At 27.1% G+C, this 16,297-nt stretch overlaps 2 protein-coding genes across 4 annotated transcripts in view; one reads left to right on the top strand and one right to left on the bottom strand.

The window, feature by feature from the left end:
- The first annotated feature begins 1,053 nt into the window (after nucleotides 1-1,053).
- Nucleotides 1,054-8,137, top strand: LOC107438367 (uncharacterized). 3 transcript variants are annotated; one of them, XM_087163762.1, is made up of 2 exons: nucleotides 1,054-1,235; nucleotides 6,889-8,137. In XM_087163762.1, exons 1-2 carry the CDS (start codon nucleotides 1,166-1,168, stop codon nucleotides 8,010-8,012), a joined length of 1,194 nt encoding a protein of 397 aa, XP_087019888.1. In that variant the 5' UTR covers nucleotides 1,054-1,165; the 3' UTR covers nucleotides 8,013-8,137. The 3 variants fall into 3 exon arrangements, with proteins under 3 accessions (XP_087019888.1, XP_087019889.1, XP_015906143.3); XM_087163763.1 differs by lacking the exon at nucleotides 1,054-1,235 and adding an exon at nucleotides 2,453-2,580; XM_016050657.5 differs by lacking the exon at nucleotides 1,054-1,235 and adding an exon at nucleotides 4,484-4,614.
- A 1,491-nt stretch (nucleotides 8,138-9,628) lies between these two features.
- Slh (sec1 family domain containing Slh) overlaps nucleotides 9,629-16,297 on the bottom strand; it is a 27,881-nt gene continuing 21,212 nt past the window's right edge. Inside the window, exons 21-25 of the mRNA XM_016050642.4 lie at nucleotides 16,067-16,173; nucleotides 15,161-15,197; nucleotides 14,223-14,288; nucleotides 12,436-12,513; nucleotides 9,629-9,840 (exon numbers count right to left, since the gene is read on the bottom strand). Of these exons, the coding sequence (XP_015906128.1) occupies nucleotides 9,811-9,840; nucleotides 12,436-12,513; nucleotides 14,223-14,288; nucleotides 15,161-15,197; nucleotides 16,067-16,173 (318 nt within the window). The 3' untranslated portion in view covers nucleotides 9,629-9,810. The remainder of the gene's footprint in view (nucleotides 9,841-12,435; nucleotides 12,514-14,222; nucleotides 14,289-15,160; nucleotides 15,198-16,066; nucleotides 16,174-16,297) is intronic.

Raw genomic sequence — 16,297 nt, 5'->3', positions numbered from 1 at the left:
TCTTGAATTTTTCTGATTTTTAATGTTAAAGTTACAAAAATGGGGCGGTTCCTTTTATTAAATATGCTATTTTTGCAATCTAAAATTCATCTATCAAAAATAAAATAATTTTCTCTTACCTTCTTTATGATGTCCACGGAGTATACGGTGAGAACTTTGCCAAACCCCAGTTGAACACAACAATCTAAAACTGACACCAAAGAGAACAAAAACAACTGATATTTAACATTAGAAAATGGAATGGTTAACCCTCCCAGCAGCTGTCTAATAGGGATTTCGCATATGCTGCCCTTTATTGCATATTTACAGAACTATATTAATTGTCCACGGAGGGAGACATCATTTTTGATGGACAAAGTTTACTAGTCATTTATTTTATAAAAATATTTTTTTTTTTTAAATATAAAATAAAAAGTTACTATAAACATTTAACTAGGTAAAACTACAAAAATCATTAAAATAACATTTAAATTGTTTAACAGGCATTAAAAATTATTTTCTGCCACAGACGTAGGGCCGTTCCCGGAGGGGATTTTGAAGTCATGTTTATTAAAAAATAAGAATGAAATATTAAATACATTTAGCAGAAATAGATATGATTTGTTAGTTAAGAACTTCACGAAAAATGATAAAGAAAAATATTAAGAAATCTGCTGTATTTCCTAATATTTATTACTCAGGGACTTAAAAAGTCACCTTTTCGTGAGAATGACCCAGATGTTATAAAATAAAATTATTTTTCCCTTTTTAATATACTTCAAGACCGTAGTCCTTAAAATTTTCGTTTTGTTTTGAAATTTTAAAAATTTGCATAGATTCTTTTATTCAAATGTAACGATAGAATGATAATTATTATCAAATCCGTTATTTTATAACGATTATTTTAATACAATTTGTGAATGCAAAATTAGAAAAAATTTAATCTATCATTGTGATTATTTGCATAAATAAATGAATAAATTTATTTTTCCAAATAATCTCTGAAACTGTGAGCTTAATATATATTTAACGTCACCCGTTCCATGTTGATAACACACCTGTTGAAATGATAACACTTTTTTCCTTCTAAGTCAAACGGATTTTTTTGTTTATGTATTGAAGAAAAAGGGGAATTTCCCTTGCACCTGACACAATAAAATCAGACTAAACAAATTGATTGCCATTAATGTGTTTGCTTTCAGCCAGGTACCGTTCGAACTTTTGGCATCACTGTTGGCAGGTATATTTTTCTCAAGGTAAGTCATTTTGTTTTGTTTTTAAATTAAACCCTTTAATAAATTCGAGCAGTTCGTTAACAGCATGAAAAATACTTTAAAAACTCTTCGGGAAAGAATAGACAAATGATTTAAGTTATTAAATTACGATTTAAATTATAAAACCTATTACGTTCCGTCTCCTTTTGTTCTGTTTTTTTAAATAATTGTTTTATTTTAAAATACTTATGTTAGTTTATTTACTTATTTTAAAAATTTGTAAGGAGCCCAAGGCACTATTCAAATTTTAGCTATGTAAATAAATAAATAAGCCACAATAAGTGAAATAAAAGAATACGCCCAATGCACCTGATATTTTTTTTTTTTTTTTTTTTTTTTTTTTGTAATCTAAAACTAAGATTTTGCAAAAACCGAGCTTTTAAGAGTTCTTCAAAAATATTTTAAATTTTTGTATTTATGCTGTTTTATTTTTGGTAATTTGGTTCCTATTTTAAGCGTAATCATAAGGAAAAGACTTATACAATTTGAGGGTTTAATAACTATTTATTACTTATTTTATTGGATTGACTGTAACTTTTATTTTTTTTACATTTACATATGCAAAAAAAAACATTCACAATATTTATTGCACATATTAATTTCATAAATTTAATTTAAATTCTTTAAAAAAAATTTCGTAGTAGTGCTGGAGATAATTGACACCATGAATCCTGCAGGGCTGTCCATAAACCAGTGGGAGTAAGAGGGGGTGGGGATATCTTCTGAACATCACGTTGCAAGGCATCCCAAATATGTTCAATAATGTTCATGTCTGGGGATTTGGGTGGCCAGCGGAAGTGTCTAAATTCAGAAGAGTGCTCTTAGAAACAACGGTCAGTAGTTTGTAGTCATATTTTATTATCATAAATTTGTGCGAAACTGAAGATGTTATAAAATAGTTATTTGGCATAAAAATATTCCTAAAATTTGGTGTAATGTTTTCTAAAAGAATCTAGTGTAAAAATATTCCTAAAATGCGGTGTAATGTTTTCTAAAAGAATCTAGTGTACATTTAAAGCAAAAAAATTGATAGATATAAAGAATTTTTTACAGCCGAGCAAAATCAATATTCTGACTTTAAAATTACAAGATATACTGACGTATAAAATTTGATGGAAAAAAATCTCTTTTGGGTGTTTCATCCAGTAAAAAAAGTTAATAGGAAAAGAATAAAAAATTATTTTCTCAAACAAGTTTTTTTTCTGACGTCACCATCTTATGCTTTCCCGTCTAGTGAAAGATTTTAAGAAAATATTTCCGTGTAATCGAATTTAATATTATTAAAACACCAATTTTTCACGAAATATGGTAAAGTTCTTATTTAGAAGTAAGTACGTTTTTTAAGGACACTAAAATGTTTCCTTGTGTTAATCACTCAGACAATAGCGGTAAAATAATGTCAGTAATTTGTTTTAACCAATTTTGTTTATCTCTATATTTATACATTCTATAGAATGCTCTTACATGCCGATATTTATGTCTGAAACAAAAGACAAAATGTGTTTAAACTAAAATATTAATCATATCTACCGTACTACTGTGCAAAAAAAAAATGTGTAAATAAATAAATAAAATAAACTATATTACTTGTATTACAAACGTGGTGAATATTATATTTCAGACTTAAAGTAGAGTTTGACATAGTTTCTGCTTAATTTAGAAATATTAAAACTAACTTAACTTTATAAATAAATTTAAAAAAGCATCAATATCATGTAAAAAAGTACAATTCTCAAAATATGATTTGATAAACGTTTTCATTTCTTTGCTTGGTTTTTTTCTTCTTTTTACCGAATGCATCTGTTTAGTTAGTTTTGTTTTTAATTATTTCAGTCTTAACTAATTTATATATATATATATATATATATATATATATATATATATATATATATATATATATATATATATAACGTCAGTCATGAGTTTAAGTGTGAATTTTGTCCTCCTAGTTACCGCCAGAAATAATTGTCATTTTACAATCTTTTTAATTTTCATACCAAAGTATTGTTCTAAAATTAACGACATTATTCAGTACGACATCAAAAAAGCATCCATGGGATAATGAAGGCCCGTATTACCCCTAATTCAAAGTTTTTGAAAACTAGTTTCAGCAAACTTGGCATATCCTTGAAGTTAATACATTAACTTCATTACTATTAACCATTTAGGATTTATGTCTATCAACTTTAAACTGCCTAACGTTGTAATTCGGAACCGAACATAGAAGACAAGTAAACTCTTGGCAAGCAGAGGGGCAAGCTTCGGAAAGGACTTTGTGAATTTAACTCGAAGTGTTTGCAAAGCGAAGAAAACAACGAAAACCTCCCACGTTTAATCCGAAAGACGAGGATATTCTGGCACATGATCTGATAATATTTTACATCTCTGTGAATCTGAGCATGCATTCATACTCGACCAAACCAAAAACTTTTAAACAAGCTACAGTTTTCATCAAACTACTTCCGTGTTATAGTTTTTAAATTATAATTATTGATAAAGGCTCTGGCCTATTTCTAAAACTATTTTTTTTTTCGAAAGTGATTTTATTAAAAAGACCTGTGGAGAAAAAATTAATTCATGTTTTATAATTGTTAAATAAATTTTATTTTTCCGAAGAACGAATTTTATTAAAATCCGATTTTTAAGAATTAATTTTAATTTATTTTTTGTATTATTAATTTTATGTTTATTGTTACTTAATTGTATTATCACAAAAAAACGCATTTTATTGAAATCATACTTTTAAGAATCAATTTTCATTATTAAAATAGTATCTTTCTACGTTTGTATTATGGATTTAATATATTATTGGTGAAGAACTCATTTCACTAAAAACCTTCTTTTAATAATTATCATTTTTAAAACTGAATTTTTGTAAGCTAGTATTAATAATTTTCCTTTTGCATCATAATAGAAAAAGGACCGTATTTTATAGAAATCCTACTTTTGAGAATATTAATTCGATTAATTTTAAATTCCAGTATTTACTTAAATATCTCAACTGTTTTTCCATGAACAACAAGCAAAAAGTTATAATTTCTGATAATAAAAAAAACAATCTTTTACTAAAAGCAATATTCTCAATTTTATCTAAATATTTAATCTATTAATCATTTGGAAAATTCCTTGTCAGATCCGGCATCATTTTCCGAAGTCATTTAGAGATAAAGCTATCTTGCTCAGAAGGGGATCTGTTATCTAATCCAACGATGAAATTTTAATACATTTATAAACACTAGACATTTTTACATACCCAGGCCCTTTAAAGGATGATTACGAACGACTACTTTTTGGTATCAGTTTTAAATTTTTGTAAAATTTGTGTAATTCCACTAAATGGATGATTCTTATCCGAAATAACGTAAGTAGTGGTAGATAGTTAAATTAAATTTTAGAAAATTAAAAATTAAGTTTAAAATATACTTGAAGGGAAAAAATACTTTTGTCATACGTGACATTATTTATACAGTACTATCCATACGCTAAATCGTTTTCGAACAACAGAACAAAGAGTGAATTTTCAATAGTGTTTTATTAGGAAAGTGTTCTAAGATTTTTTTTTTTTTTTCAGTTAGGCCTTAAATAAAAATTACTTTCTCGTTTTTAGCTTACATAAAAAAATTAATTTTTAATTTTTTTTATTTAATTTTTTGTTTTTAGTTTAGCATGTTAATACATTCATGTAAGAAAGTAAACGAATTATCAATTAGCAATAAATTTTGCTCATATTACCTTAGAAACAAATTGAGTCTTGCATTAACGTCTCGTATAGATTTCCAATTGAAATTCGAGAGCTCTAGCTAGTCGAAAAGTTTGACGAAACTTCGATTGAAATGGAACGTTTACATAGCTGCCATTCACTACGGAAGTATTTCAATTTTAAAATGGAATTACAAATTAATAAATTTTATTTTAATTCTGGGATTTTATTAATTTAAAAGGACTTAGCATATATATATATATATATATATATATATATATATATATATATATATATATATATATATATATATATATATATATATATATATATATATATATATATATATATATATATATGAATGATAGATTTGGTTCATGTTGTTCAAACGATACTATTAAGCCCTTCCAAATTATTAAAACTTATTTTCACCAAGAATTGACAACGCGAATGGGGCGGAGCCACTTAGCTGTTTCATTTTAAATGTTTGTTAGCCTCATAGCAAAACATCTGTGCTATCATAAACATTCATGAAAAATTGTAGACAATTATTTTAAATACAACGTGAGAAATCTTGTTTAGTGTAAAATGTGAAGAAAAAATTCTGATAAACGTATTAAAAACTTAAAATTAAATAGTCTATCCACTGTTATCATTTTGCACAAAAACTGCAATAACTATGCAAATAATTAGAGTAGAAACAAAAGTAAAATATTTTTTAGAAAGCTAAGAGTACAAGGATGCAAAATTTATAATAAACTCGATTTCGAAAATTTTACCCAAAATCAGGTTTTTGCACTAGTCATATAAGATACCTTAATAAATAACTTAGCTACGTCATAAAATGAAAACTTGCCCATTATATATCGTCTTTTTCCTACCGCTTGAAAAATTTATCCTCGTATAGAGTAAAAGATATGCGATCAAGAAACAGTTAAACTTATTATCTGTAGCACACAACCTCTATTAAAATGTTAGCGACCTAGCTATTTAGACAGTGAGCAAAATTTTGATTGACGAAAAATTGCCTTAGTTCATAATATGTATTAAGATTCAGAAAGCGATTGAGATTTGCATTGAAAAATTATCTTTGTTGATAATGCGAAGTAGGATTCAGAAAACTATTAAATCTTGTATTGAAAAATTGCCTTTGTTCACAAAAGATTCAGAAAACTATTCAATCTTGTATTGAAAAATTACTTTCGTTCATAAAGGATTCAGAAAAATATTAAATCTTGTATTAAAAAATTGCCTTCGTTCATAAAGGATTCAGAAAACTATTAAATCTTGTATTAAAAAATTGCCTTCGTTCATAAAGGATTCAGAAAACTATTGAAACTTGTATTGAAAAATTGCCTTTTTGGATAAAAGATTTAGAAAGCAGTTAAAACTTGTATTCAAGAATTACCTTTATTGATAATTGCGAAGTAAGATTCAGAAAACTATTGAAACTAGTATTAAAAAATTGCCTTTGTTGATATGTGTAGTACGATTCAAAAAAACAATTGAAACTAGTAAGGTCATCATCAGACGCAGAGCTCCAGCGGAGATTTGAGCATTTTAGTTAGCCAGAAAGTCACTGAATTTAGATTGATGATAAATTGGAAATAAAGGCAGTAAGGAAGCATAAAGTATTCTTACTACAGAGTTTTTACCTTCTTTTTTTTTAAATAAAGCATTTTGGTAAATAAGTTTAAAAGGTTTAATTTATTCCTCTTCTATTATTTCTCTCTTTACCTTTTTTTCAAGGTGAGTGAAACAGAGTTAATATTGTAGTTTAAAGGTGAATATTAAGGAACCCATTTGACCGTCAACCCCTGCCCGTTCCAATCAATTCGATTTTAGATGTCTATAACTAAAATTAAAAAACGTTACTTGTTTTTTATGAATGTTTTTTATTTAGTTAATATTAAAAAAAAAAATTTTTCTTCCTAGGTGAAATACTCAGAAAAACCAAAATGCCTCGTAGCAAAAAGTATAGCGGAGGAGCAAGACCCAAAGCCAAAAACAACACCCTTCCATTTTTGTCAAACGATTTTGACGACAACAGAGACACAGAATCAGCAGAATCTAAATTTTGCTCAGATATCAATGGAAGCATACAAACGTATGAATCAGCTATGAATGATTTCCGTAGGGTCTACTTGGAGTGGTCGAGAGAGAGACAGAACACATTATCAAAGCTAGAGGAACTAGTGGCTGATGTACACAAAGATCAGTTGGCCTTCAACAAAACAGGTTTAATGTTTAAAGAAGCCAACATGGCATCCCGTGAATTCAAAAATACAAATAATGCCAACGTAGATTTCTTTGCTTCTTTGGCTGTTTTCCTCACAGACGCTGTGGATGGCGTGAATTCGATAGTGCAAGCCTGCAATGTAGATAAATATATGGCAACATTTGCAGAAATAATGGAAAATGATGCTGAAATAACCAAACCCTTGCACAAAATAAGATCCAAATGCTTTGCCCAGTACCATAATGTGGAGGAAATAATTCGTCGTTACCACTCCGAAACATTCGACTCAACCGTTGGCAAAATATCACGGTCTTTAAAAACGGAAGATATGTGGTTAGTAGTAAAAAGCAACAGCAACAGTATGACCCAAGTGATTGAAGCAGTTGATGGATTTTTTCAGCAAGTGTCTAAAGTTGAAGTGTTTAAAGAAATCAGCAATTCCGTAGGGAGTTACATTGATAGCAATCCAGCTGTACTTGATGCTTGCGAATCCGCTGGTAAAGCTTTGTATGGTATTTATGATACTTGGGGAAGAAGTCGTGATCCAAAAGATAAAAATGCAATGGCTTCAAGAATCGACTCTGGTGTTAATAGAGCCATCATGTTCAGAGAGCAGAGAGAGATTATGAGGCTTCAAGGCCTAACTCTAGATGAAGACTCGTCCCAAGCCAAACTAGAAACAAAGATTCGTGAAGCTATAGATGATCTTGAAAAGGAAACTAGAGACATGAGAACTCTGTATGACAGCTCAAGAAATGCATTAAATGCAAGTTTCCGTAATGGTTCGAGCTACAGAGGATATAGCCAATACAATTTTTAAAAACATGAGCTGTCTACATTTTTATTGTTCATGTGATTAATAAAATAAAATGGAAGGGCTATTTATATATTAAATATGCTTTATTGTAATTATCTAATTAAATTCTGTATGAGGCTTTAAAAAAATGTTATGATTTAGTTTTTAAACTCAATCACAAGTATGCGATTTATTTTAAACGTAGAGGATAAATAGCTTTAAAAATACATAAGAAACTATTAACCCATTGGTTTATACAGCTGGCCACAACTTTTAAGTCTGTAAATATGAAACGCACTGAGCAGCAGGAACTCTTTCTTTGTGTTTCTTCCTTAAATAGATGGCATGACATATTAATTACCGTTAGAGAGCTGAAAAATCAATCTATTTAATATTGTTTAATTTTCATGGAGGAAATATTATTAAGCTAAGGGGTGCAAAATAAAATTAATTATTGGTGAAATCCATTATTCAACTATCCAAGAATATTTATCTTAAATATTATATTGCAATGCCGAAAACTGGCATCAAACTAAAAAAGCATCAAACAACAAAGGATTCAATTGACCTATTTCTTAATTCGTTTAATGCAGGAAACTAAAAACTGTCATCAATGAATTAACTAAAAATATTTTTTAAGGTCGGTCAAAAGTTTTTATTGAAATTTGAATGATTTTATTTTGAACATACAAAAGTTGTTAAAAAAATTATTTATTCTTAAATTTAAACTAGAAATTTCGTTTTATTCAGTTTTTTTAGGAAAAGTAATAGCGCAATTAATCCTTCCAATTTTGCAGTTTAGAGAGGTGTTTACACCAACTGCATTTTTAAAAAAATGATAAGACTTTTTTTTTTTTTTTTACAATTAAAAGAAAATCTAACAAATCATCTATCTTTCAGACCATTTAATGTATTTCCCACTTTAAATGACAGCTTAGAAGAAACAAAGACAAAAAAAGCTGAAAAACAAAGATGCAATCAAGTTGAAAACAATTTAGTCAGCATTGCACCCAAGCAACATTTCCTTTTCAGATAATCTGATATGCATTGATCTGAAGATGGGTCGACTTTAAATTGCCACTGGGAATCAAACCCCAGTTCTTCACAGTGACAGTTCAATGCCTAAACCTCTGAGCCATCACAGCTCAAATAAAATAACTAAATTCAACATTAAGGAAATAGGTTATCCTGATATCCGTTTTCTCGACACTTATAACAGTTCTTTTTTTTGGTATCTTTTCAACAAAAACTACAATTCAGCTAGTTTTATTCATTTTCAGCTTATACATACTTGAAAAACAAAATTTAGAGCTATACTAGATGCTGATCCAGAGCTGTGAATTCAATTGTTTATTACATTCAGATTTTACTTAAAAAATTTGTCTTCCTTTGGTTAATATGTTCACCATTGCTGATGAGCTTTATCTATAAAGTATCCGGCTTCTATTATACGAATGGTAACCGTTTAGGATTCCGAAAATAGGGAACATTTAAGGAATTTTTAGGATTTCAAAAAGTGGGATCTGCTATAACACAAACATCTGAGTAAAGATGGATGATGTAGAAGTCAACAGAGGAAAAATTAAATCACTACAGACTTTTAAAACAAATAATAACCAATCATAAATTATTAAAACAAATTCAATAAGAAATATAAATTTTTAATGGAACTGGATGATATATAAAATACAGAGTGAAAATAAAAAGCCAGCTTTTATAACATATTTCACATATCTTAGGATATAGCGGTAAATAATACAGTCTATATACATGTAAAACCCAAAAGGAGTATTCAATCTCGTTGTTTCAAAGGCAATGTGTGTTAGTGCATATCACATCCTAATTGACATAACTGAAAGGAGAAAAAAAAATCATTACAATCAATAATACTGGAGATAAAAATCGCTTGAGATTTAACACAAAGCTTTTATACTTAAATTGTAAAATAAAAACTGAAAATGTTTTATATTTTAAAATATATATTTAGCATAAGTTAAAAATAATCAAATCTAATTTTGACTGATTCCATTTTTTTTAAAGTCTAAATTTTTATTATTTCAAAACAAATTTACAGAATGTGTATAATCATAAAAAGCTAATTTTCAGGATAGGTAAAGGACAACAAGGTCACTCAGATAAATATAGTTATGTTGAGTCCAAAAGCAAAGTATTAGTCCAGAAATCAAGAACTAGCAAAAGGAACCAAATTAAAAAATTTTAACATCATTTACTTTTAGTAAATATTTATACAAAATATTAAATTTTACTGATTTTGATAGAATAGTTAACAAAAATAAATATCTAAAATATATTTCCTAGAAAATTATTACCTTTCCATTTAATTAATTATATATATATATATATATATATATATATATATATATATATATATATATATATAGACATATTTTCAATATATCTATGCACATAGGCACACAAAATATATTTAAAAAAATGAAAACAAGGAAATGCAAGAATAATAAACGTTAATCTCTCCTTATCTTTTATCCTTTTTATGTGTGTGTGTATATATATATATATATATATATATATATAGTGCAATGTGTGTAGGGAAAGTGGTTACTTCGGCCCCTCCGTCAAATAAAAAAAAATGCTTATTTTCGTAATTTGTAGAATTTTTTAAGACCCTTTATAAAGAATTGTAATTTTTATATAGGTATAAGAAATTATTTGCAATTTTTTCATTAAAAATCTTATTAATAAACACTATATTTTTTTTTAAAAATTTCAGTCGGGGCCTTCAGCAGTCCCAAGCCCTGGGACGATTGCCCCTTAAACACTCCTCCTTTCAGTACAGCCTTGACTAAATCATGTAAATTACATTCATAATTCTCTTAAAGTATCCCATAAAAAAGAAATGTTAGCTACTTTTTCACTCAAATTCTAGTGTTCCCAAATTTCCCACGTAGTAAACGCATGCACCTAGTCTTATCCCAGTAGTGACCAAGTTATTTGACTTTTCCAGGAAAAAAAACATATGAAAAAAAGTAATACGTCTATGACTTTTCAAGAATGATAAATATATGTATATGGAAATTTCGATTTTAATAAAAAAATTAGATAGTTTATTAAGAGCATTACTGTAACACCCAAGCTTAAGGCTCCTTATTTTGTGACTAACAACATGATGGGAGCATTGCAGTCAGCACTGTACACTGATCACATTTACTTCAGAGGAGCTGGTACTGATCAACCTGAAGCAGAGTGGGCTTCAAGTAGCCAGAGAGGATAGAACATTAGTATTTCAAAATGAACCACTAAAAATGCCTTAACATCGGTGCCTTAACCACTCAGATACAACAAATGATTACAATTTTAAATAGTTCAGAGTGCATAGCCAAATTTTTCATCAAAAAATAAGCACTTTTCAAGCACTCAAAAAATATTTTTAAGCACTTTTAAAAAATATCATAATTAGACAGAGTTGGCAAGTTTTTGACAATTGATGATTTTATTTGCTTGCCAGTGACGAAGACGATGGCACGTCACCAACGATTAAATTAACAAGAGAAATGAAATTTTCTATCGCTAATAGAGAAAAAAAATTGCCAATGTTTAGTCGGTCCCCGTAATCAGCAAAAATTCCAGAGATTGTTCAATTCTATTACAGAGGGTGGAAAATGAAGTCTGAAATTGAGAATCTCTTGCAAAATGCAACAGAGTTGCACATGAGAGACAAAAATCCTTACCACTCAAATCAAGTTCAGTATACACATCATCGAACATGTAAAGCAAATAGTGTTTTCATAGACCACAGACCGACGGTCGCCGAAATAGATTGAGGTTGGATAAATTGTGAAAACATTAAATAGGACAATGTCTTTTTGCATAATTTGTGGCGAAAATCAACATGGTCAAGAAAAACATCACATTTCGGAAAGAGGAAATTAAGCACCTTTTAAAAACACCCAATGAAAAAAGCATCTTTAAGGGCTTTTAAAAATCGAAAATAAGCACCTTTAAGCATTTTTTAAAAATGCTATGCACCCTGTAGTTTATTACAATATAAAAATTCCGCATTACACATGAATTTTTGGAAGGAAAAGTAATATTTGTAATCAATACTTACTATAATTGATCTAAAAATTATACTAGAGTCTTAATAGCTACTTAATGTTACAAAAGATTTTAAGATAGCTTGGAGGTTATTTTTAATTTAGAATTTTTCCCGGTTTTGTCAAAAAAAATTTTAAGACTTAGATCTGAGTCACATCCTAGGAATTCAAGATCCTCGTGCAATCAACCATATTTGCAAAACATCCTCAACTCAAACACCAAAAATACTATGTAATAAAAAATAATCTTAATCCACTAACTTTTGTAAGTATTTAAATATATTACATGAATAAGAATATAAAAATCTTGTTTAAGCAAATAAAAGATTAAAGAGATTAATACATTAGAAATAAATGAGTGTTTAACTTACCTGTTTTAGAAATTGATCAGCATTAACAAGATCTGTACATCCATATACAATTTTCTTTTGAACTGGATTTGTTTTGCCCTGACAAAAACAAGAGACAAAATGTTGAAATATATAAATCATTTTTATCTTCTTTTAATATACGTATTCTAAATCATAGGTCAAAATAAAATGCTACACTAACAAGTTAATAAGTATAATACAATTACTAATATTCTGTAATAAGCAATCAAAATAATTTAATATTTTTATTTAGTCATTTAAATTATTTAAAATCTAATTAAATTAGATAAAACTGATGAATTGAAATATTATCAAAAGAAAAAAAAAGGTTCAATAATTTTGAGCAAAACCTGATAAAGGTATATGCAGAGTTCATTCTAGGCAAGGTAAACAGGGCGCAGTACCCTGCTGCCCTTTTAGTCAAAAGAATCCACCCTGTTGCCCCTGAAGTAAATTAGTGCCCTGATATAATAGACTCCATACCCTTTTTGCCCTTGCTTTCCTCAACCCTTCCTTTTTTTTTCCCAAACTCTACTATGGATTTCTTAAACTTTTGTTATTTGCAATTCTTTTTATTTAGTTTGACATTGCTGTCAATACATAGATTTATATGGGAAAGGAAAAATAGCCATCACACCCCCTTGTTGCACTTGTCTTGGAAAGTTTGCAGTTACTTCCACTATCATTAAATCATAATTATTAATCATTTTAATTATTAAATCATAACTACAGACACTTAAAAACATACATTTATTATTTTATTAATATGATTGCTTTGCTACTTTCAGTAAAGTAAAAAAAAAAATCTTTTACTAATTGACAATGTTTTTTAATAGAACGTGTAAAGTCCATATGAAGAAATTATTGCCTTATTAGAATAATAATGCCCCTTTTTTAAACTTTTGCACCCTGCCCTTTTTTTTTTTGCCTAGAAGGAGCTCTGCTATATGTATCATCACACAATTCTAGTCTTAAGTCTTCACAAAGTCTTAATTTTCCTTTGCTTATTTATCAAAGTTAAAAGTTTTAGTTAAAACTTAAAGTTTTTTAAATTTTAGATTAAATATGTTATAAAGTGTTTTGGAAATAAAAATAATAAACACATTAGAATTTTTTGATGAATAAAAAAGTTTTAAAAAAATGTTTGAAAAAAATTAATATTTTCTAGATTACTTCATTAACAATTGACATGCCTAAAGTAGTAAACTGTGATATAGATTTTTTTTTCACAATTTGTCTATTTTTAAAAAGATTCAACACATTTTAATAATAAAATTAAAAAAATTTAAATACAGTTTTCTTTTTCATTTAGATGTTTTTAGTTCTTTTATAAAGCTAAATAAATAGGACTATTGATACACAAGATAGAATTAGATTAAATAACCACTTAAAATGTTCATAATTAATGACAAAATTCATCACTTTCTAGGACCAAACATAAGAGGAAAAATTATTAAAAAATATTTTTAAACTGTAATCTGCTTCATAAACTTTCGTACTTTTAGTACAGTAATGCATTTAACTTCAGTAAAAGATCTTACATTCTCAAGTTATTAACATACATGTAAATAAATATATTTAAAAGTTTGAATAGTATAACTCAACTATATATACATACACAGAATAGAAATAAAAATTGGACTTCTCAAATCTGAAAACCTCCTAAATCCAAACAATTAATTCACGATGAGAGAAAAAAAAGCTAAATTAATTTTAAAATAGAGGCAAGATGCTGAAATTTGCATTAATAATAGTTTTTTTAAAAAAAAGTTTTAAATCTTTCTTACTTTAGTGTAATCCATAAGATTTTGGTACTCAATATAGTTTCCACCGCCTACCACAAACACCACAGCCTGCAAAATCAATAAAATGTCATTTTATATATGTAAATAACAAGAACCATATTTAAAATTTTAAGTCAATATTTTTAAATTTTAACATTTAGTACAATAACATTTAATAATAAAATTAACTTTCAAAATTTTTTTGAATAAAAAATCACTTATAAAGTAATTTGATACAAAAAATTATTACTAGAAACAGTAAGTTTAACAGCACTGATTAAAGAAAAATAAACTAAAACAAAAATCACAATTCAAAAATCACAATTTTCCAATAGTTATAGGAAAGTTTGAAGCATTCTAAACTAGGGAGAAAATGTATGATCTTTTAAAAAATATTTTAAGAATAAATAAATTAGTTTAAATTTTTATCTCCAATGAAGTAACAATGAATAATATCAAAAATAAAGTAATACTTTTCATATTTATATCTTCATTATTGACAATTATTTTAAGGAAGATTTGTTTCTTATAATAATTATTCAGATAAAAAACATTAAACAAGGACAACCCAATTTATAATGCACAAAATATTAAGCATTGCTTCGAAATGTTAAAAAATAGAATGTAGCCCCCTTCAAGCTTAATGTAACATACACAAATTTCTTTTTTTTTTTTTAAAGCTTTATTCTGAGTTTATAGTAATAAGTTAGTAGTCTTTATACACCCTTCAAATTAAATTGTTTTGAACTCGAAATATAACTAAATAAAGAAGCTTGTTTGAACATAGTAATTAAAAAATTTTAAAACTTAACTACTTATAATGGTAATGTTTTTACATGCAGTAAAAGCTAAATTAACAACCTAGTCACAAAACTGGTGGTTGTATCACAAAAATAATAAATGACACTTCAAGTAAAAATCAATAATGAAATTAAACTTACATCTTGGAATGGTGATCGATTCCTAGGAATAGAAGAGCTACGGAAGAAAAAAATTTAAAGAATCGTTAAAAAAACTTTAATCAAGAAACAAAGTCTTGGCTTTTAATTTTCAACAATGACAAAAAAATATGGAAAAATTTAACACTACAACACATTGTTAAGCATAAATTTTGTCACTATATTTTCATACATTTTAATTAATAAACTGTAAAATTATTAGAGCAAGTTTGAGCAAACATTTTCATGTTGAAAGTATTAACACACACAAAAGAAGAAAAAAATAGATTTGGTGAGAAGGAAAATTAGATTGTACCATGAACTAGATTTTAAGATTAAACAAATATCATAGAAAAATTTTAAGTTACAAAAAAAAAAAAAATCTATTTTCAAAGCTAACATTTTAAAACAATCACAAAATAATTTGCACAGAAATATGAAAATAAAACTTTTAGGAGAATAAACAAAAATTATTAAAAAATGGGCATTGAATAAGCATAAATTATAAAAAATATAAAAAAATTTAATACTATACTGAATAAAAATGGAAATGTATAAGTCATATGAAATAATAAATATGTTAAAAATAACACTTTAGTGAACTTTATAGAAGGAAATTTAAAATTTCTGTTGTCAACACAAATCTACACAAAGAAGATGCAGATTAATAAAATTAAAAAATATGTTAACTGTTTGCAAGTGTTTAAAAGATTACTTCTAAAAATATTAGAAATATGCATTTAAAAATCTTAGGATTTCATACTTCCATAACTAGGTTGGTGATAATCATAACCATAAATAATCTGTTCACAGATAGTTAAAAAATTACTGAACAGGTTTTAAAAAAATATAAAACATTAATGCAATTTTTATTTACTATCATTAATAAATTGGGACTAAAACATTTACCTATCAGTTGGACGCAAAAGCTTTGGATCAAAATATCGATAATCATCTGTTTCAGGTAAAGATTTCATTTCCATTAATGAATCAACTATCCTTGTAATTGGTAAATTCTAAAAAATATAATTATAATAGCATTACATATAATTACAAAATGTTCAATATTACACACCTGTAGCATATTACTATAACCAGTACTCACTTCATAAACTGTACTAAGAAAATAAGAATAAATTT

This window comes from Parasteatoda tepidariorum, chromosome 5 (assembly GCF_982258835.1).
Source record: "Parasteatoda tepidariorum strain Cologne lab strain chromosome 5, Ptep-v5.0, whole genome shotgun sequence".
Classification (NCBI taxonomy): domain Eukaryota; kingdom Metazoa; phylum Arthropoda; class Arachnida; order Araneae; family Theridiidae; genus Parasteatoda; species Parasteatoda tepidariorum.
Note: the sequence above shows the minus strand (reverse complement) of the source record. Positions and strands in the feature narration are given on the sequence as shown.